General features: G+C 36.2%; 1 protein-coding gene across 3 annotated transcripts in view; it reads left to right on the top strand.

Annotated features, from left to right (window-relative positions):
- Window positions 1-22,199, top strand: part of PLS1 (plastin 1) — a 127,604-nt gene extending 105,405 nt beyond the window's left edge. For all 3 annotated transcript variants that reach the window (XM_061419559.1, XM_061419566.1, XM_061419575.1), the window contains 6 exons: window positions 1,290-1,368; window positions 4,826-4,940; window positions 12,834-12,967; window positions 13,422-13,545; window positions 21,375-21,499; window positions 21,729-22,199. In XM_061419559.1, the coding sequence (XP_061275543.1) occupies window positions 1,290-1,368; window positions 4,826-4,940; window positions 12,834-12,967; window positions 13,422-13,545; window positions 21,375-21,499; window positions 21,729-21,864 (713 nt within the window). In that variant the 3' untranslated portion in view covers window positions 21,865-22,199. The remainder of the gene's footprint in view (window positions 1-1,289; window positions 1,369-4,825; window positions 4,941-12,833; window positions 12,968-13,421; window positions 13,546-21,374; window positions 21,500-21,728) is intronic.
- The last annotated feature ends 428 nt before the right edge of the window (window positions 22,200-22,627 follow it).

Below are 22,627 nucleotides of genomic sequence, written 5' to 3'. Positions count from 1 at the left end.
TATGTGTGACACTCAGTCTGAAGAAGACTGCAAGGATGACTCGATAGGAATGGGCCCCTGGTGCTCAGATGGTCAAATGTGAGAGATTATCCTGGGGATCCCCCACAAGCCAAAGTTCAGATGGTGACCTGGACTTGTCCACGTCTTGGAAGTGATGAGACGTATAAACGTTTCCATTTTTAAGAGTCTAGTGATGAGAGGTAGGCAAGGCTATTCCATTGTCCCCTAACTTAGCTGAAAAACAAACAATAATATTTCTAGATGGCCCCTTAGGACAATCTGCAATGCTGGCGATTCCTAAAAGGTAGATATGGCAAAAGAGCCCCCATCTCTCTCTGTCCATACCAGAGCCCACATTCCCCTTATGGATGGGGTAAGCACTGCTATGAAGGGGAAGCTCAAGGACCATACGTAATCTCAGGTTTAATAATACTGCCTCCAGGAGTTACTTCTTGAGGTGATCTTTGAGGTCTAGTGACTTACTATACTATGATGAACTGTGTCTTTTCGCACTCTGTATAGGGGCTATGTCCCTTATGTGTTTTCTGTAGGGACAATCTAAAATAACCCAGGAAGCCTATAAAATAGTTATAGCCCCTCATTGCTTGTTTTTATATCACCTCTAATCCCCTCTCCTCTTCATTGCTGTTTGGTGTGATGAAAATGTAGGTTTGTGTGCTCAGACACTTTCCTGTGTAAAGCCATAATCTGTACAGATTTAGAGATACCACACTGGGAAAGGTAGAGCTTTTCTATTTCTGTTTAAAGTGCTAATGTTACCCTAAAAGGTTGTTTTATTAATTTTGCACCAGTCCCCTTTGCATGAAGTCATAACTACAGATAGGACCACATAGGTTTACCTGTTACTTTTCTGAACACAGAAACTAATGGCTCAGTAATTTACAAACACCAAGTAAGGGACTCTAGATGAAGACATTTAGAAAGCAAATGGAGACTTTCTAGACAGGGGGAAAGGGAGCTTTGGTGGAAAGAGATTTTTTTTTTCTTCCCTAAAAAGATTGGCCTGGAGAAGGAAATGGCAACCTACTCTAGTATTCTTGCCTGGGAAGTCCCATGGACACAGGAGCCTGGTGGGCTACAGTCCATGGGGTTGCAAAGAGTCAGACATGAATTAGTGACTGAACAACAAACAAAAAGATTGTTGTATCATAGGAACCATGGCATACAAAATATGTATGACCAGTTTGTGCCTGCCAGAATGGTTTAATATGCAATTCTTGATTCCTTTTTTGTCCTGAATCATCAGTGTAAACTTGTGTCTACTTTAGGAGAGAGCAAGGAAGAAAGGACATTTCGGAATTGGATGAATTCCTTGGGAGTCAACCCATATATTAATCATTTGTACAGGTAAATATTTTATGTGTTTTAGCTTTCTGGGCCAGAGTCCAACTTCTCTAGTTTCAAACTGTAGGTGTGTTTACATGAGAATATTTTGTAAAAATCTCAAAAATTTTAGCCAACATTTAGAGTTTCAGAATCCTGAGGATTGGCAGTACAGTGGATTTTAATAGAAAAGTATTATTTGAAAAGATAATATTATGATGTTGTTGTTATAATTTTTGATGATATAAATAATTTAGTAAAGATAATTCATCTTTTTTATAATTGCTAATCAGGAAAATAATAAATTATTTCAAGTTTAACAGATTAGAAGAACAGTAATATTAATTGCTTTTATTTTATCAGTGTTCATCATTATAATTCACATTCTATTTATTTTTGCCCCAAACTTTAATTATCCTATAATTTGTTCTGAATACTTTTTTCTAATTTGTAGAAATAACTTTGTTTCCCTTCATACTTGTTGTTTGTTTTATTCTTTTTTGTTTAAAAATGACAACATATTATTAACATTGATAGGATTAAGAAAATATTTTACTGAACCATTTCTTGTGCTCTCCAGTAGTGCAAATAAGGTGTCTTTCTAGGTGTAGATGAGAGGAAACCATCCTTCTCCATTATAAGATCTACCTGAGCATGCCTAAAAATGCAAAAGAACTCAGCTCCAGCTAATTGTATATTTTTCTAATTAACTAAACCTATTAATAATTTACACACCAAGGAAACTTCTTAATGAACAATAACTGCTTTTATTTAAATATGAACTGAAGATTAATACCACAAAAGACCATGTTCACTGGATCAGATTTATGGTATAGTTATTTCTTGGTGTATATTCAAAATAGTCTTTAAAATCAGTATTGCCTGGTTGTGGTAACTAGCTTTGATGTGATAGACTTAAATTTCATAAAGTCTTTAATAGGAGTGTGTGAATTCCAACTGGATGACAAAAGACATATGTCTTTTAGACTGGAACTTCTCAGAGTAGTGGTGCAGTAAAGAACTCTAATACTGGAGGTAAAGAGGGATGCTAATTAAGCTTATTCTTCTAAAGGGATAGCAGTTTAATAAGACTGCAAACTCTGTTGCCTTCTTTATCTTTCTAAGTGTGATATCTCACTAAAAATCCTTGATTCAAAACCCTCAGGTGAAATATTACTTTTCTGAACCCACTAAATATTGCCACAATTAAAAGGCAGAAAATACATAATTCAGAGATTCTCAATTTTTCTCTTGTGATATACTTGTTACTTGAGGTAAATATATAATATGATACTGCTTTATCATTACTTTTGTACTTATAATAAATACAGAAATTTTCTTCTCAAAAAAAAAAAGGTTAGATCTTTATGGACTCATTTGAAAGAATGTCTACAATATATAACTGAGAGAACATAATGATATAATAGGACTACTATAATCTCATTTTTATTTTAAAGTTGAGTATATACATATACGTATTTGAATTTTTAAAAAATCTAGAGGGATTAAAACCAAACTGTATACAACCTAGAGAGGAGGGTTAAGGTAGTGAGGAGACTTAGTTTTAATGTTAGTAATTTAAATATGGTTTTGGAGGGTTTTTCTTTGTTTTACAATAAACATGTATTTTCTTTTTAAATTAATAAGGACATTTAAAACTAGGAGATTAGAATTTATTGAGACTTCATGGTAGCTTCATAAATGTCAGGAATACTAGAGTTCTCTGTGGTTGACAGTGGAGAATAATTGGCTAAATTTTTTAGCTAAAGATGATTATTTTTATTTAGTTCCTGAACTGCTAGCACAGGGTTTCCAGGTATAGGTAATTTTTGGAGGGGTAAAGGAAGTTCAGAAAATTCTCAAAAATCACCTTAAAAAGAACCATCAAGATATAGAAAAACAAGAACCAGAGGTTTAGTTGGCACCAGAACTGTATGTCCATAAATTTGTGTCTGGGTCATATTCCTAAACCAACCCCTAAGTGATTAGCTCCCCACCCGCAGTATACCAAACCCAACCTAAACCAAAGCAAAAGAATCATTTAGATTGTTTTTAACTGAAAATTCTCTCCTTTCAAGTTATTAAATATATTTTAAGAATTACCAGCCCTAGAATTTTTCTATGACAGGTTGGTTCTAGAACACATCTGGAAACCGTTTCAACTCTCTGGGCCTCAGTTTCCCTATTTGCAAAACATGAGTATTAATACCATACTACATAGAAATAAGAATGAATTCCTTTAAAGTAAAAAAACAAAAAAATTCATGAAATGAGATTTCAGAACCTATACAACTACTTCAGTGATTTACTTTTCATACAACTTTCCCCATGTGCTGATAGATGACTTAGCTCTTGTTTACCTTCATCAAAAGAAGACGCTTCTTTTAAGACAGGAGGACTTTCTCTCTCCTTCACTCAGTGCAGGGCGCAGCCCCCTGCATGGCCATATGGTGTGTGCTCAGAGATGCAAAGTAACTTTAATATGAACCTTAGCAAAACAGAGCTCAATGAACAAGCTGTTGAGGGAGAAAACTCATGTAATTCAGCATGGAGCTAGCAATTTAAAAATCAGTCACTGTTGCTTTATGTCCTTACCATACAGAATTGAAAACAGATTCAATAGATGTACTCTGGGTGCCTCAGGAGAACATGTTTTTCTGAATCCCAAGTAGTAGTATTTTTACTTCAGTAACTCCTACTTTCTCCTAGATTCCTTCCTCTTAACCCTCACTGTTTGACATGAACAGCTTCCTACTGAGTAGCTATTGTGATTTTTAAAGTTTAAAAAATCATAATACATAAGTAATAGATGAACTCATTCTCATGGTACAAGCTTCAGGAAGTATGTAAGTATGTAGAACAACAACAACAAAAAACCATGATAATCCCATCTTACCATCCCATGTTCCTTTTTTTCCTGCCCAGAGGTAATGGCTATGAATAGAGGTATTTAAATACTACTAACTCTGAATATATTTTTAATATTTTAGATTAAAAGATTAAAATGCATAAATGTAATTAAAATACATTTAATAATATCTTAAATAGAAATATTTAAAAATAATATTTTAAATACTTAAATATATGCCTCTTGCTTTTTTAAACTTAGTGTGTTGTATAAAGCTTTCATGTTAGAACATAGGGATCTACCTTGTTCCATCTTATAATGGTCCAGGAGTCCAGGGTGAGGTTAACTTACTCAACAGCCCCTACTGTCAGGCATTTAAATTGTCTCTAAATTTATAAATACCATGGGAGTGAATATCCTTGTACATATATCTTTGTACACGTTTATGAAAAAAATTTGGACAGATTCCTAGATTACAAGTTCTGGGTCAAATGATCTATTCTGCCTGCCATTCTTTAAGCATTCAGTAGTCCTGTTGTATTTTTGTAGACAAAGCCCATCTCCAGTGTGCTTAGTAAAACCAGATCATACCGACATTTCCTCCTCCTTCATTTTCTTTTTCTCTTGTCTTAGTGACCTTGCAGATGCATTAGTCATCTTTCAGCTCTACGAAATGATCCGTGTGCCAGTTGACTGGAGCCATGTGAACAAACCTCCTTATCCTGCTCTTGGAGGGAACATGAAGAAGGTGAATGAAATAATGCCCGTGGATCTGTTGTTATTGTTCTCATATAAAACAGAGGACTTAAGAGTTTCATAAAGCTTAGTAAATGTAATCTGTCCCCACAGATTCATCCCAAATCATGTTATGCTTATTATCCTTAATACAGGTGAGCTTTTGTGTTTGGAAAGATGAAACTAGTCCTCCAAGTCAGACACTTTGTGTAACTACAACTTTAACAAGTTGTTGAATTTAAGACGGAGAAGGCAATGGCACCCCACTCCAGTACTCTTGCCTGGAAAATCCCATGGACGGAGGAGTATGAGGGTCGGACAGGACTGAGCGACTTCACTTTCACTTTTCACTTTCATGCATTGGAGAAGGAAATGGCAACCCACTCCAGTTTTCTTGCCTGGAGAATCCCAGGGACGGGGGAGCCTGGTGGGCTGCCGTCTATGGGGTCGCACAGAGTCGGACACGACTGAAGTGACTCAGCAGCAGCAGCAGCAGCAGAATTTAATATTCTTGGAGATGCATCATCCATGAATTCCTATTTTATAATTGCCAAAACTTGCCAGATATTTACTGGTTATTTCTTAATATTTTCAGTAGATATTAATTGATTACCTACAACCTGAATATACTGTACAATGCAGGATATAAAATAGAGCAAGTCATGGAGTTGGTCCTCAGGAAATCCTAAAGAAATTAGATAAGATATGTGTGTGTGCATGCTAAGTGGCTTCAGTTGTGTCCAACTCTTTGTGACCTCATGGACTATAGCCTGCCAGGCTCCTCTGTCCATGGGATTCTCCAGGCAAGAATACTGCTGTGGTTTGCCCTGCCCTCCTCCATGGGACCTTCCTGACCCCAGGATCGAATTCGCATCTCTCTCTTACATCTCCTGCACTGGCAAGCAGGTTCTTTACCACTAGTGCCACCTGTGAAGCTCAAGATATGTGTGCAAATAACTATGATACAATGCAATGTGGGCAAAAGTGAGTATTATGAGTTCTAAGGAAGCCTTTGACAGATCACAACAAACTGGAAAATTCTTGAAGAGATGGGAATACCAGACCACCTGACCTGCCTCCTGAGAAATCTGTATGCAGGTCAAGAAGCAACAGTTAGAACTGGATATGGAACAACAAACTGGTTCCAAATCGGGAAAGGAGTACATCAAGTCTGTGTATTGTCATCCTGCTTCTTTACCTTATATGCACAGTACATAATGAGAAATGCTGGTCTGGATGAAGCACAAGCTGGAATCAAGATTTCAGGGAGAAATATCAATAACCTCAGATATGCAGATGACACCAACCTTATGGCAGAAAGTGAAGAGGAACTCAAAAGCCTCTTGATAAAAGTGAAAGAGGAGAGTTTAAAAAGTTGGCTTAAAGCTCAACATTCAGAAAACGAAGATCATGGCATCCGGTCCCATCACTTCATGGGAAATAGATGGGGAAACAGTGGAAACAGTGGCAGACTTTATTTTTTGGGGCTCCAAAATCACTGCAGATGGTGACAGCAGCCATGATATTAAAAGACGCTTACTCCTTGCAAGGAAAGTTATGACCAACCTAGACAGCATAGTAAAAAGCAGAGACATTACTTTGCCAACAAAGGTCCATCTAGTCAAGGCTATGGTTTTTCCAGTGGTCATGTATGGATGTGAGAGTTGGACTGTGAAGAAAGCTGAGCGCCGAAGAACTGATGCTTTTGAACTGTGGTGTTGGAGAAGACTCTTGAGAGTCCCTTGGACTGCAAGGAGATCCAACCAGTCCATCCTAAAGGAGATCAGTCCTGGGTGTTCACTGGAAGGACTGATGCTAAAACTGAAACTCCAGTACTTTGGCCACCTCATGTGAAGAGTTGACTCATTGGAAAAGACTCTGATGCTGCGAGGGATTGGTAGCAGGAGATGAGATGGCTGGATGGCATCACTGACTTGATGGACGTGAGTCTGAGTGAACTCCGGGAGTTGGTGATGGACAGGGAGGCCTAGCGTGCTGCGATTCATGGGGTAACAAAGAGTCGGACATGACTGAGCAACTGAACTGAACTGAACTGTGAAGTTAGCCTGCAGTATCATGAGTTAGAAATTATCTCTAGTGAAATATAATCAATAGAACTATAACCATATTCCTGGATAGAAATCTAAATATTATAAAGATATTCAAATTCTTACAAATTGACTTACAGGTGGGAAATAATTCTAGTTAAAATTACAATAAATCTCCTTATGCATATGTGGGCATGTGTGTATATTGGGGGATGGGATTATAAAAGTGATTTTAAAGTTCAACAGGAATAAGAAACAAAAAATAAAAAAATAAATAAATAAAAAGGAATAAGAAACAGGCCCCAATCATCAAGAACATTTTCTAGGAATGTTGAGGGAGAAGCTGTTAGCAAACATAAAAATCTTATGATAAAGCTAAAGTAACTGAAATAGTTTAATATGCATACAAAAATCAAATGGATTACAGTAGCCTAAAAACCTATCCTAAAATATAAGAACTTAATATATAACAAATTGCTTACTGAATCCAGTAGGGAGAGAAAGGATTATCCAAAATATGATGCCGGAACAAGTGAGTAAATATTTTGTAGGGAAAAAAAGTACTTTTCACCATAAATCATCCACCCAAAAAAATCCAGTGGAATAAAAGTGAAGACTTAAAGGCTTAAATGTAATAAATAAAACTTTAAGAAAATGGAAGCGAATTATAATTTACTCTTACAATGATAAATTACAAATAAATTATTGATATAGTAGATTACATACAAATTTAAAACTTCTTATGCAAAAATAAACACCAGAAACAAAACTTAAAAGAAAAATAATAAACTATGAAACATATTTGCAACAGAACAATAAATGGTTAATATCCTTAACATAAAAGTAGTTTATACAAATCAATGACGAAAATTGTAATAGCAAAATGGGAGAGTAAACAATATGTGTGAACAATTCACAGAAAAAGAAATAATGATAGATAATATACACATGAAAAAATATTCACCCACAGTAAAGAAATGCAATTTAAGATGAGAAACAATTGGGAATTCCCTGGTGGTCCAGTGGTTAGGGCCTGCTATGGCCTGAGTTCTATCCCTGGTTGGGAACTAAGATCCCACATGCAGCATGGTGTAACCAAAGAAAATAAAACGAAAGAAATGGATTGTACTACATCCAGTGTTAGAGGGAGTGTTCATCTGTATAAACTCTCTAAAACAGTTTGGTAATATATATCAATAATCTTCCAAAAGTCCTTTTAATTGACCTATAATTTCACTTATTATCTATCATTATTAGTTATCTTTTTTATATGTAATAATGTGTATATGTCAATCCCAATCTCCCAATTTATCCCTCCTCCCCTTACCCCTGGCAAAACTATATTTGTTTTGTACATCTGTGACTATTTCTGTTTTGTAGATAAGTTCATTTGTACTCTTTTTTTTAGATTCTTCGTACAAGTGATATCATATGATGTGTCTTTTTCTGTCTGACTTACTTCACTCAGTATGACACACACATACACAGACATATGTTCAAAATGGACTTCTTCCTTTTGATCTCTAGACTGTGTATTTATAGACTTTGTAAATTTTTTTTAAATCCTATTTTTGAAAGACAGACAAGGAAGAAAGGCATCATAATATTAAAAGTAATTAAATGGGTAGTATAATTACAAGAGGTTTCTATATATTCACATTTTTCAGTATTTCTAGTGGTTGGACTATCTGTGTTTTGTATTTTATTTGATATGCCTGTAATTATCATGGGAGTAAAATTCAGGAAATTTTGTTACCTAATTTCATATAAGTTTTTAAAATCAAAATTTCAGATGCAAAATGTAACAGGAAACCAACTGAACCCTCATTCATTATACCTGGAGGTTTTTAATGTTAATTATATGATGTCACAAACTAATCATATGTAGAATGTTCCCTTTCAAAAAATACTAGCTATTTATAGAATGAAACACAAGTCCTGAAATAAGTTCAAGATATTTAAAAAATAAAGAAGCAGTACTTTCATGACACAGTATCCAGGGACTTCTTTTATCGACTTTGGGCATTCATCACCGGATGTCACTTAGCTTCATTTGTGAAGTTGGTAAAACTGCACCACTTAAATAGCCTTTCTTCACTGTTTCTTTGGTATTTCTTTTCCCTTGGAACTCTGTCTCCCATTATATAGTTTTTTTCATTTTCAAATTATCTGATCTTCACTTTTGAAATGCTTGGTAATCGTTTCTTCCATTAATTCTGTGAGACTATATACTCTCCAGTTTTTTCATGCTTTGTGTTTTTCTTACCTTTCACAGGGTTTTAAACTTTTAGCCTGACAACTCTAGGCTCAGTTCCAAGGCTCAGTTCTTGGTCTAATGCTCTTAACGTTCTGTATTTATATTCTTAGGGAGCAGATCCTTTTTTAGAGTGTTAAGTACCACCATAAACATGGCTTACTTCTAGGAACGTAACTTCTATTCTTTCTCTAGTTTGGTACCTCTCTTCATCTTAGAACTATTTTGCCCAACTTGGAATCAAATGTTGCCAAAAAGTAGAACTCATCTTTTCCCTTATGCTAGCATCCATTTCCATTTTCTCTTTCACTGCTCGTCACATCAGCATCTCGGCCCTCTAAACTATTAACCCCGAGCTCTTTTCTCACCATCATTCTCATCAGGAATTGTACTCAAACTAGCCATAAAATAGATAGCCCTTTGTTGAAATACATTTTACATGAGTAATGATTACAATTTGTTCAAAAATTCTCCTGTTGCAATGACTGGCAGTGGAAAACTTGCTTTTTTAAAAAATCTTTTGCCCATACTTTGTAGCATGTGGGATCTTATTAATATTTCCCTGGCCAGGGATCAAACCCATGCCTCCTGCATGGAGGTCACACTGGATCACTAGGGAAGTGCCCCAAATATGCTGGTTTTTCTCTCTTCTATCCACACTATTACATAAACAGAGCTCTGATGCTGTGTTCCATACATAGGAATCCATTTTTTCAGTTATGTGCATATTTCTATTTAGAAGCCTAAATCTATAATCCTGGGAAAGAGAAAGAATTTTGTAACATTATCTCCATGCATTAAAAAAAAATGAATGCATATCAAAGATTTAACTCATTAAGGGAGCAAGGCAGATATTACAGCAGGTTCAGAGTATCTTCTTACATTTTTATTTGTAACACACTGACCTCTGGGAATTTGCATTCTGCTTTTTAAAGAACAGTACCCATTAATTTATACAAATTCTGTTATTGTGTAGTCCTTTTCTCACTTTTCCTGGAAACATTTTCTTCTTCTTAGAAAAAAGGTATATCTTTGTTTCTCAGGTTTACTTGTTTTGTAATTAGGTCTTAACTAACTTGGGAAAGAAAATTAGGAGAAATCAGTCATACTGTTTTTCTTAACTAAATGTTTGAAAGTGGAAGTGTCAGTGTTGTCCAATTCTTTGCGACCTCATGGACTACAGCATGCCAGCCTTCCCTGTCCTTCACTATCTTATGGAGTTTGCTCAAATTCATGTCTATTGAGTCAGTGATGACATCCAAACATCTCATCCTTTGTTGCCCCTTTCTCCTCCTCCCCTCACTCTTTCACAGCATCAGGGTCTTTTCTATGAGTCAGCTCTTTGCATTATAGCTTCAGCATCAGTCCTTCCAATGAATATTCGGGATTGATTTCCTTTAGGATTGACTGGTTGGATCTCCTTGCAGTCCAAGGGACTTTCAAGAGTCTTCTCCAACACCATAGTTCAAAAGCATCAATTCTTTGGTGCTCAGCCTTCTTTATGGTCCAACTCTCACGTCTGTACGTGACTACTGGAAAAACCATAGCTTTGACTATATGGACCTTTGTAAAGTAATGTCTTTGCTTTTCAACACAATGTCTAAGTTTGTCATTGCTTTTCTTCCAAGGAGCAAGTGTCTTTTAATTTCATGGCTGCAGTCACCATCTGCAGTGATTTTGGAGCCCAAGAAAATAAAGTCTGTTACTGTTTCCATTGTTTCCCTATCTATTTGCCATGAAGTGATAGGACCAGATGCCATGATCTTATGTTTTTTGACTGTTGAGTTTTAAGTCAGCATTTTCACTCTCCTCTTTCACCTTCATCAAGAGGCTCTTTAGTTCTTGTTTATTTTTTGCCATTTAGGGTGATGTCATCTGCATATCTGAGGTTATTGATATTTCTCCCTGCAATCTTGATTCCAGCGTGAGCTTCATAAATAAGTTAAATAAGCAGGGTGACAATATACAGCCTTGATGTACTCCTTTCCCAATTTTGAACCAGTCTGTTGTTCCATGTCTGGTTCTAACTGTTGCTTCTTGACCTGCATACAGATTTCTCAGGAGGCAGGTAAGGTGATCTGGTATTCCCCTCTCTTTAAGAATTTTCCACGGTTTTTTGTGATCCTAACAGTCAAAGGATTTAGCATAGTCAATGAAGCAGAATCAGATGTTTCTCTGGAATTCTTTTGCTTTTTCGATGATCCAACAGATGTTGGCAATTTGATTTCTGGTTCCTCTGCCTTTTCTCAATCCAGCTTGTACTTCTGGAAGTTCTCAGTTCATGTATTGTTGAAGTCTCACTTGAAGGATTCTGAGCATTACCTTGCTAGCTTGTGAAATGAGCACAATTGTGTGGCAGTCTGAACATTCCTTGGCATTGCCCTTCCTTGGGATTGAGCATATATATGTGCATACACGTATGGGGCATATATATATGTGTGTGTATATGTATATATATATGTATACACTCATTTGTGCGTGTATATGTATATACACGCACAAATGAGTGTGTGTTCTGAGATAAGTATAATACTAGATGACTGGAAATAATGAACTTCTGTAGAGGCTAGGATAGACAAAAACTTTTTAATTGTACTTTTATCACTGCAAAGAAGTAGTTAGATAGTTTACTTGGTATTCATGCATCAGATTCTTACTATAGGGGACAGGGCTTCCCTGGTGGCTCAGATGGTAAAGAATCTGCCTGCAATGCAGGAGACCTGGGTTCGATCCCTGGCTTGGGAAAATCCCCTGGAGAAGGAAATGGCTATCCTCTCCTGTATTCCTCCTGGGAAATCCAATGGACAAAGGAGCCTGGCAGGGTACAGTCCATGGGGTCATAAGAGTAAGACATGCCTTAGTGATTAAACCACTACCATGCATCCGATTCCTACTGTAGACAGGACACTGTGCTGAGTCCTGAGCTAGGGGTGGGGAGAATATGATACAGGTTTGTGCATTTTATAGTTTTTTTCCTTTAAAAGGAGCTTATGTATGATTGGCAAAAGAAAGTTCATAAAATGCTAAGTAGAAGATGGTGCATAAGCATTATAAGATAATCATGATTGGAAGTTCAACAAAGAAGCAAAGTTCAAAAAGAAGCAGATGATATAGTTAAGGTTAATCCTTTTTTGAAAATCATTGGCTAAAAGCTTAATTTTAAAGGATGGGTGAGATCTAGATATAAAATATTAGAGATGAACTTAGATTCTTAAACAATTTCGCTGTTCACTAATTTTAAATGTAGACAAAACAACACTGATTACCTCAACTGATGGAATACAGAAAACTAGGTTTTTAGTTTCAGATTTACCACTAATTCACTGTGTCATCTTGGACAGTCAAGACTTTTAAGAGTAAGAGAGGATCTTTAAACTTTTCAGTCAGTTGTTTCCTTACCTGGTTAACCCCTTGGTGATCTGATATTTTCAGCTATAAAATGGAATAGTTATTTCCTAATTTCACTGGTTACTAGGATATGAAATTGTTATAAATTTTCAGTGTCATCACAAGTATTTTTCAGATGACTGAACTAAGCTGGCCTATTCAAGAAATACATTAAAAAATTTGTCGTGATACCTAAACTTTTATTTACTATTTACAGATTGAAAACTGTAACTATGCAGTGGAACTTGGGAAGAATAAGGCCAAATTCTCCTTGGTTGGCATTGCTGGGCAGGACTTAAATGAAGGAAATTCAACACTCACTCTGGCATTGGTGTGGCAGCTGATGAGAAGGTAAAGACTGACTTGTTTGTGGCATCACTATCAGTTTCCTTCAACAAGTCATTTGAAGGAAAATTTTAGCTACTTTTGTAGAATAGCAAACACAGAAGAAATATACAATGCAAAATATATTGTTAATGATTTGTTGTTGACAATAAATTTTTTATGTTTACTTTGTTTTGAAAGTGACTCAATCTCTAGAAACACAATTATTCTTATTTAATGCCTCTGAAAAACTGCTTAGTAAAGACTTGTTTTAATTTTTTAATATACTAGATAGTATTTTTTGTTTCTGATTACTGAACTCTGTGACTTTGGAATCTACTAAGTGCAAATATGAGAGTAAAATTAGAAATATTTATTAGAATTGAAATATTTCTTAAATATTCATCTAAATATTGATATAAATGATATAAGAGTAAATTTCACCACTTTCAGCCTTAAATATGTATCTTTTCTGTTACAGGTACACACTGAATGTGTTATCGGATCTTGGAGAGGGTGAAAAAGTAAATGATGCAATTATCATTGAATGGGTCAATCAGACTCTTAAAAGTGCAAACAAAAATACTTTCATTTCCAGCTTTAAGGTAATCAAAAGCTATTTTAAAATTTGGGAGGGGTAAGAAATTACGTTTAGGAAAGAATTTTTATTGGGGATTACACTGACTTAGGTTTTGTTAAAACACCCAGTTGATGAGCTTAGGCATACTGATTATTTGGGATGTGTAAACCAGAAATATTTAATTTGAATTCATATATTTTGACTGGTTATCCTATTGAATATAAATGCAGGTTAATATTATGGGACTCTAGTCATATAATGTTCAAGAAGAAATTGAGCCAAAAATCCAATTGTCAAAGGAAAGAGAAAGATAAATAGCTATTGTTTATATAGGACTATAATGTTTTGTGCTCCTTAGCAGCAGTCTCAGAATTGTATTGACATCATTTCCAAGGCATAACAGAGCCAGCCAAACCGATTCAAGTGGGAATTGAGAAAACTGGTAGGAAAAAAAAAATCAAATCCTGTCATCTGGCTTCATAATGGCACTTACCACTCACTTCCGAGCATTTGTGGATCATTTGTAAAGCACTCAGAATGTAGCCTGCACATACATACTGACTAATTTTCATGCATTTCCACTGTGTTTTGCTTTTGCATGTAAGCTGATAGTAGCTACAAATAAGCATGTCTGCTTGTTCACATCCATTCAGTGAGCCTTGTGTTTGTGATTTTATTATATGTGAAAATTTAGCCTTCAATTTGTATTTTTTTTAGTGACTGAAGAGTGCAAACAGATGAAACCCTAAACTCGCCCCAAAGTTACCTACTCATTTTTACTTTCTTCTTTGTCTTTGCTATATGTGTTTGACAATATGGTAGAGCAGAAGAAATGTCAGAAATTGATAAATTCAATCTTCTTTTCTTTACCAAAAACTGAGCTGGATGTTGGCAGAGATGTCACAAAGTCCTAGTTCAACAGTGTTTCTTTCTTTTCCATCTTGTAAGGAACTAATTACATTTGAGTTTTTATTGTTGCTGATATAAAAAGAAAAGAATTTTTAGGCCATGATTTGTCTTTATATAAAACACAACTTAAAATGTAAGGCAGGAAGGGGGATATATAAAACTCTCTAATTGACAGATACTCTTTAAAATTGTTATACTGAAATTAAATTCATTTGTACATTAGTTTGTGAAAAATAATAAGCATATAGATCATTAAATATAATAGATAATATCTAGAAGCAAATTAATAAAACATTTTTGAGGTCTTAGCTATTAAGTAACATTTTTAGGTAAAGAAAGGATGTAAGAAATTATTTCAGCTCTCAGAGTATTTGCCATTTATTTGAGAGATAAGATTGGTATAACTGAGGAAGTAATACTACTACAGGGTAAACGTTAAAATCCAAAGATATAATACAACTAATATTATGGGAAAATTTAACGAATTTCCAAATGAATGGTCAGTTGAAGGGTAGATGGAGAAAGCTGGATTTTATTTGAGCATCAGAGATAGAGGCAGGATTTGAATGCATGGAGAACAAGGCTTCCCAGGTGGTGCGGTGGTGAAGAATCTGCCTGCAAAGAGTTGGATGTGACCCAGCACACAGGCACCAAAGAACAAAAGGGTAATAATAAGCTAGAAGAGGGTCCACCTTGAATAAAGGTAAGTCTCAGAAGTTTAGAAGTAGTTTGGATAGACAGAATGGTTCCTAAGGGATGTGGTGCAAGATATAGGCTGGGCCAAGACTGTGGAGGTGTTGCAGGAAGGGGGACCCCTTCTAGATAGAGCCCGAGAATGGGCTCTTGTCTAACACTTGTAAATGAATTGTCTGAGGAGACACATGTGCTGACAAAGCAAGAGATCTTATTGGGAAGGAGCGCCTGGGCGGAGAGTGTCAGGGTAAGGGAAACCAGGAGGACTGCTCTGCCACGTGGCTCTTAGTCTCAGGTTTTATGGTAATTGGGTTAGTTTCTGGATTGTCTTTGGCCAATCATTCTGACTTAGGGTCTTTCCTGGTGGTGCACCCAGCACTCAGCCAAGATGGATTCCAGAGAGGAGGATTCTGGGAGGTTGGTAGGACACGTGCCATCTCCTTTTGACCTTTCCCAAATGCTTTTGGTTGGTGGTGGCTTGTTAGTTCCATGTTCGTTACCAGGACCTCCTGACATAAAATAACTCATGCAAATGGTTATTGTGGTGCCTGGCCAGGGTGGGCAGTTTCAGTCAATGTTTCCCCTAATAGAGAAATCTGGCTTTAAAGAGGATATTGATAAGGCAAGTAATGTAAGCAAAGTATTTTAGAAATACTGTTGTGAAGGTAGGGAGTATGATAGGAGGAAGAGTCGTGTTAAGTGCAAGGAAGCTATTGAGGCAGAACTCAAGGTAATACAGATCCTGGGTAGGGGTGGGAAATGGGCACTGGGATCTGTAAGAATGGATGTGTGTCTGTGTGTGTGTTAATCAGTTGTGTCCAACTTTTTGTGACCCCATGGACTGTAGCCCACCAGGCTCCTCTGTCCATGGAATTCTCCAGACAAGAATACTGGAGTGAGTAGCCATTCCCTTCTCCAGGGGATCTTCCCGAACTAGGGATCTAATCACCATCTCCTGCACTGCAGGCAGATTCTTTTCTATCTAAGCCACCAGGGAAGCCCAAGAATGGATAGTTACTTGCAAAAAAATAGGTAGGATTTGGCTTCTTAACTTAGGGATGCACAGGAAGGAGAGGAGTTATTTAAATGGACAAGTTATTTAACTTATCTAATACTCTTTTGCTTATAAAGTTGAGAGAATTAAAAGAAACAATATGTTAGTATAGTGATACATAGGTATCAGTCAATGGTAATTATGATTATTGTTATTGGCTGACATACCACCTCCTTATCTTCTTGGTGAGAAAAAAAAAACTGGGTATTTGGGGCCTGGGTAATAAAAAGTGGGGATGTCTGAGATACAGCTGCTTTCTAAACAGGCAGTGAATTTAACAATCATTTTTCAACTTATTGAATTTGAGGTAATTTTCAGGAAATTAGTTGGATTAAAAGAGATATTAAAACTAGAATTACAACTTGGTGATCAGTTGAACAGAAGAGATAGTTGAAAAATGGGGGCTTCCCTGATGGATCAGAGGGTAAAGAATCCACCTGCAATGAAGCAGGCACAGGAGACCCGGATTCAATTCCTGGGTTGGGAAGATTCCCAGGAGGAAATGGCAACCCACTCTAGTATTTGTGCTTGAAAAATCCTATGGATAGAGGAGCTCCAGGCTACAGTCTAAAGGGTCACAATGAGTCGGACATGACTGAGTGACTAACACATACACACAGACACACACACACACACAAACCATTTAAGGGGGATGGCTTAAGAGAAAAGCAGACTTGAGACTATGGGTTTACTAGAACTGAGGTGGAAAAAACATATTGCAAAAGTGCTTGGCATTTACATATGTTTGATAATAAAACCTTTAGACAGAATATAAATAATTAAGAAATATAGCAGTGAATGCTAAAAAATATCTGGGCTAGGGAGGTTTCTTCCAGTTTGGTATGTTATATTTGAAAGCTATAATAAGTGGTACTAGTAAGAACCTATTAATCAAGGCAGTGCTGTACCCAGAAATTTTAGAAAAGACAAATTTACCCCTTTTAGTAGCAATGTTACTTTTCCTCACCAAGAAGATAAGGAGGTGGTATGTCAGTCAATAATGACAATCATAATTACCATTGACTGATTCCTATGTGTCACTATACGAACACATTGTTTCTTTTAATTCTCTCTTTTAATTCTATTAATTCACTTTTAATTCTATAAGCAAAAAGTTTTAGAAAAGTTAAATAACTTGTCCACTGTCATTGAATGTTAAGCAGAATAGCTGGATTTCACATCCAGATCTAACTGCAGGTTGAAAGCTAAGCTATGGTGTTGTTAGCCCTGGGTTTGACATAGGCTTAGCTACTTATTAGCTGTGTGACATACTGCTCATTAATTCTGTAAATATTCAAAGCTTCTTCAGTTCAGTCGCTCAGTCATGTCTGACTCTTTGCGACCCCATGAATTGCAGCACGCCAGGCCTCCCTGTCCATCACCAATTCCTGGAGTTCACCCAAACTCTTGTCCATCGTGTCGGTGATGCCATCCACCCATCTCATCCTCTGTTGTCCCCTTCTCCTCCTGCCCCCAATCCCTCCCAGCATCAGAGTCTTTTCCAATGAGTCAACTCTTTGCATGAGGTGGCTAAAGTATTGGAGTTTCAGCTTTAGCATTAGACCTTCCAAAGAACACCCAGGACTGATCTCTTTTAGAATGGACTGGTTGGCTCTCCTTGAAGTCCAAGGGACTCTCAAGAGTCTTCTCCAACACCACAGTTCAAAAGCATCATTACTTAAGCAAAAAGAACGCCAGAATCTTATAGACAACTTGTCTAGAGTTTGGCTTGATTTTCAAGATAGTGAAAATTATTGTTAATTTGATACACATTTCTTAATTTGATACACAAGAATTGATGCTTTTGAACTGTGGTGTTGGAGAAGACTCTTGAGAGTCCCTTGGACTGCAAGGAGATCCAACCAGTCTATTCTAAAGGAGATCAGTCCTGGGTGTTCTTTGGAAGGAATGATGCTAAAACTGAAACTCCAGTACTTTGGCCACCTCATGTGAAGAGTTGACTCATTGGAAAAGACTCTGATGCTGGGAGGGATTGGAGGCAGGAGAAGGGGACTACAGAGGATGAGATGGGTGGATGACATCACTGACTCGATGGACAAGAGTTTGGGTGAACTCCGGGAGTTGGTGATGGACAGGGAGGCCTGGCGTGCTGCAATTCATGGGATCGCAGAGTCGGACATGACTGAGTGACTAAACTGACTGGACTGAACTGAAGGGTTTTACCATAACCCCTGCTCCTTTTGCAGTAAAATGTCTTTCGCTGATCATATGCAAATCAGAGGAGTTGGAGGATAGGTCTGTTGTTTTTTTCTGGAAACAGGAAGATAAGGGATCCAATATAATCTTTAGAAACTTAAATTTTTCATTCAACTTAGTAAGTTTTTCACAAGATGAATCATAAGGAAATAGGTGAGAAAATCCTTGTTTCCTAAATCTAAGTTAAGAAATATCTAAAATACCACAAAAAGGTATAAAGTTTCAGCTATAAGATGAATTGAGGGGAGGAGGGGAAGGGGGAGACAGAGGATGAGATGGTTGGATGGCATCTCAATGGACATTATTTCGAGCAGCCTCCAGGATAGGCCTGGCATGCTGCAGTCCATGGGGGTCTCAAAAAGTTGGACACAACTGAGCAACTGAATAACAATAAAAAGACGAATACGGTCCAAAGACCTAATGTATAACATGGTAACTATAGTTAACACTATTTTAATATAACTGAGATTGGCTGAGAGAGTAGAACTTATTTGTTTTCACACACAATATATATATACAGAAGTGAGTGACAAATGTATTAACTAGATGGGAGGAATCTTTTCACAATGTGTAGGTATACCAAATAATCAAGATGTACATTTTAAGTACCTTAGAATTTTGTCAATTTTAACTCAATAAAGCTGAAAAAAGAACAATTTTCCCCAAACTTAAAAAACTCTCCTAAGTATGTAAATAATCAAAATATAACAAAATTAAGCCACATGTCTGTTTTTGAACCACCATAGAAATATTATATGAAAGTAAGCACACAGAAAATTTCAGTTTATTATAGAATGACATGCATGTTAAGCTTTTAGAAAGTGTAATACATAATTAGATTCTTGTAGGAAGCTTATTAAAAATGTAGATTCCTTGCCCCATCCACAAATAACCTCTCGTTACTCTAAGTGCAGGGATTAATTTGTACTTTTAATAAGCATCTTAGGCGACTTTCATGTAGGTGGTCTGCAGACTGTACATTAAGAAAACATGTGTGAGATTTTTTCGGAAATAGAAAAGATGCCCCTAAAACAGAAGCTGGATTACTAGCATCATAAAGGACCCTAAAGTGTGTGTTAGTCACTCAGTCGTGTCCGACTCTTTGTGACCCATGGCCTATAGCCCACCAGACTCTTCTATCTTCTTCACTCCAAAAAACCCATTTCATAAAATGAACATTCTAGAAAATGAAGAATATAATTTTTTAAAAATAAATGTAGCAGTTCATAGATCCCAGCCCTCAAAAAGAACTCTGCATTCTTCACATAGCTTCAAATTGTTTTATCAGTTATTAAGATCCACATTTGGCCAGGAACTGTACTAGATGTTTTCATTTAATATTCCCAAGAATCCTGTGATATTTCCATTGTAGTGATTAGGAAAACAGTGCTTTTGGCTTCAAGTAAGAAGGCAATGGCACCCCACTCCAGTACTCTTGCCTGGAGAATCCCAGGGACGGGGGAGCCTGGTGGGCTGCCGTCTATGGGGTCACACAGAGTCGGACACGACTGAAGTGACTTAGCAGCAGTAGCAGCAGCAAGAGATACTCAACTTAAAGTGAGTTAAACCAAAAGGAAAGGTACAGAGAAATAGCAGAGATCCAGAAGTAGGGCAGACATCAGGATTGGCTGCGCCAGTAATTGAAGAATGTCTTTCAGGTCTTTATCATCTCTGCTTTGCCATCCAAAGGGCCAGCTTCCTTCTAAAGCTGGTTTTCCTCTTATCTTCGGATAGCTGCTTGTTGTGACAAACATTTCATCCTCTCATTTACATTCAGGAAGGGGTGTTGCTAGCTTTCCATAGCTCTTCTTGAATATAAAAATTAAGCCCAGATAAATCACTATAGCAATCAGATGGGATTCCTCTCATTAACTCTTTGACTATTTTTTCCAATCTTTTTCATTCTTGTCTGCCTAATGAGTCTTTTAGACATTTTCTTCCTAAATTTCTGCCCCCACCAAAATTTTAATGCCATAGATATTAGTGTATCTGTTATTTACAGTATGCTCTATACATAAAAAGAGTAAGTTTACCACCTCACCCACAGAATAAATGGTCTACACTAATTCAGGGTCACCCTTGGAGCTGTGGTGGGGTTAGTTTTCCTTGAAGCACACATCCATGTGTGGGAGGTATGCATTCAGAATAAAAATGTGGCTTCTGTCAGGATGGGGAAAGTAGTGAAGAATGAGTGGGCTCTGGTGCAAGCAACAGGTGCCACTATTCATGCTGAGAGACAGAACAAATAATTTGTTCAAGTACTGATAAATGGTAAAATCAATTCAGACCATGATTTCTGACTTCAATAGCAAAGTTCTATCCATTAGAATTTCGTTGTTCATTTTTAGTTGCTTTGACAGTAACATCAAAACTGAAGAATCCTGGGCATTAGAGTTGGACAGCTATATGTTCAAATACTGGTTCTGTACGGACTAGTTGTGGAATAGGTCTTTTGAGCTCTCTGACCTTCATGTTCTTCATCTTAAAAGAGAGATTCTAATTTCTTTATTACCAGACTGTTAGGATTAAACAAAAACATGTAAAGCAACAAGAATAATGCCTTTGTAAATATTAGTTCCTTTTCATTTTTTTTTTTCTGAAAAATATTAAGTGAAGTCTTAGGAATCCATGGTCTAAGATAAAGAATACTGCTAGAATTTGTAAAACTGTTGATTTAAATTTCATCTATTCCCTTTTGAAAGTTGTTTGTTTTTTATAGAATGGATACTGTAGTTAGCATACTTCAGGAACTGTCATATCCCCACACTTTATTACAGGTATGGTGACCATTCTCTATGCTGTAAGCTCAGCAAGGATAAAAGGAAAAGCATATTTTAAATGGTTTGTGATATGTGTTGGTTGCAGAATAGCTGAATGTTAAGTATAATGAAAATTTTTGAATTGCTTTTACTTATATGGTTATGACCTTCCAGTCTAACATGCACCAAAGATGTTTATGAATGTTCATCTTTATTTTCTAGGACAAATCAATTAGCACTAGCTTACCTGTCTTAGATTTAATAGATGCCATTGCACCAAATGCAGTTCGTCAAGAAATGATTAAGAGAGAAGACCTTTCTGATGAGGACAAGCTGAACAATGCTAAGTAAGCCTTATGGTTTATATTAGAACATAGTGGCTCTTTCATTCTTAATCCTTATATGTGAAGTATTATGTCCTAAAAATTGACGTTTTAAAATACAACTTATATGGGGAATATGATTTAAAGACTCAGAAACTTAATCGTAAAGTTAATCGTGTCAAAATATTTCATTCTTTTGTTAACATATATTAAGTGACAACAAATACCAAGATATTTGTCTTGTCTTTTCAAGATACGCCATTTCTGTTGCTCGAAAGATCGGTGCCCGGATATATGCCTTACCTGATGACCTTGTGGAAGTGAAACCAAAGATGGTTATGACAGTGTTTGCATGCTTAATGGGAAAAGGACTGAACAAAATAAAATAATGAAGCATTTAATATGATTTTCTGCCACATTAAACACATTGAATGTCTCACAGTTTACAGAATTCTGAAATGCAGTAGGTATAAAACCAGAGATTATTTGTATGCTCAAAATAGTTGTAGAAATCATTAATGATTTTAATAGCCTGTTCATACTAGTTAGGATTTGTTGGTCTTTTTGGATAACACAATTTACCAGTTGATACTGATAACAGAATATGTTTATTTTCAAGATGATACTTCATGATTATTTTCATTTCCTTGAAGTCTCCTTAAAACAAGACTAATTCATTCTTTTTCATGGTTCGAAAATGATCAATACAAAAATTTTTCTGCAAGCCCTGATGTGAAGTATGTTTTGATTTTGTGTGTGTGTTGATTTTGATCATAAATGTATTCAGAGTCAAAATCCAGCTTAATCCTTTTATTTTTTTCCTCCAGCTAGGTAAAGTGGTCCAAAACTTTAGCTTTTCTGTAAATTTCTATAGTGTCTAAAATTTTTAAGTGACAAGTATTGTTAACACTAAACTTTTTTTATATAAGGACTAACTCATGAATAAACTTTAAAGTTCATTCTCTTATATAAGTATTGATAGCAGGAGATTTTTACTTAACACTTAATTTTAACTACATGATACTTTATATATACTGCATGACATGCAGATATATATATATATAGGTAAGATGTTATTAGAGAAATATGTGTGTGTACGTATATATATTTTGCACCTGAATTACCCAGGTTTTCTTAACTAGTATGTATACA

Source organism: Bos javanicus, chromosome 1, assembly GCF_032452875.1.
Source record: "Bos javanicus breed banteng chromosome 1, ARS-OSU_banteng_1.0, whole genome shotgun sequence".
Lineage (NCBI taxonomy): Eukaryota > Metazoa > Chordata > Mammalia > Artiodactyla > Bovidae > Bos > Bos javanicus.
Note: the sequence above shows the minus strand (reverse complement) of the source record. Positions and strands in the feature narration are given on the sequence as shown.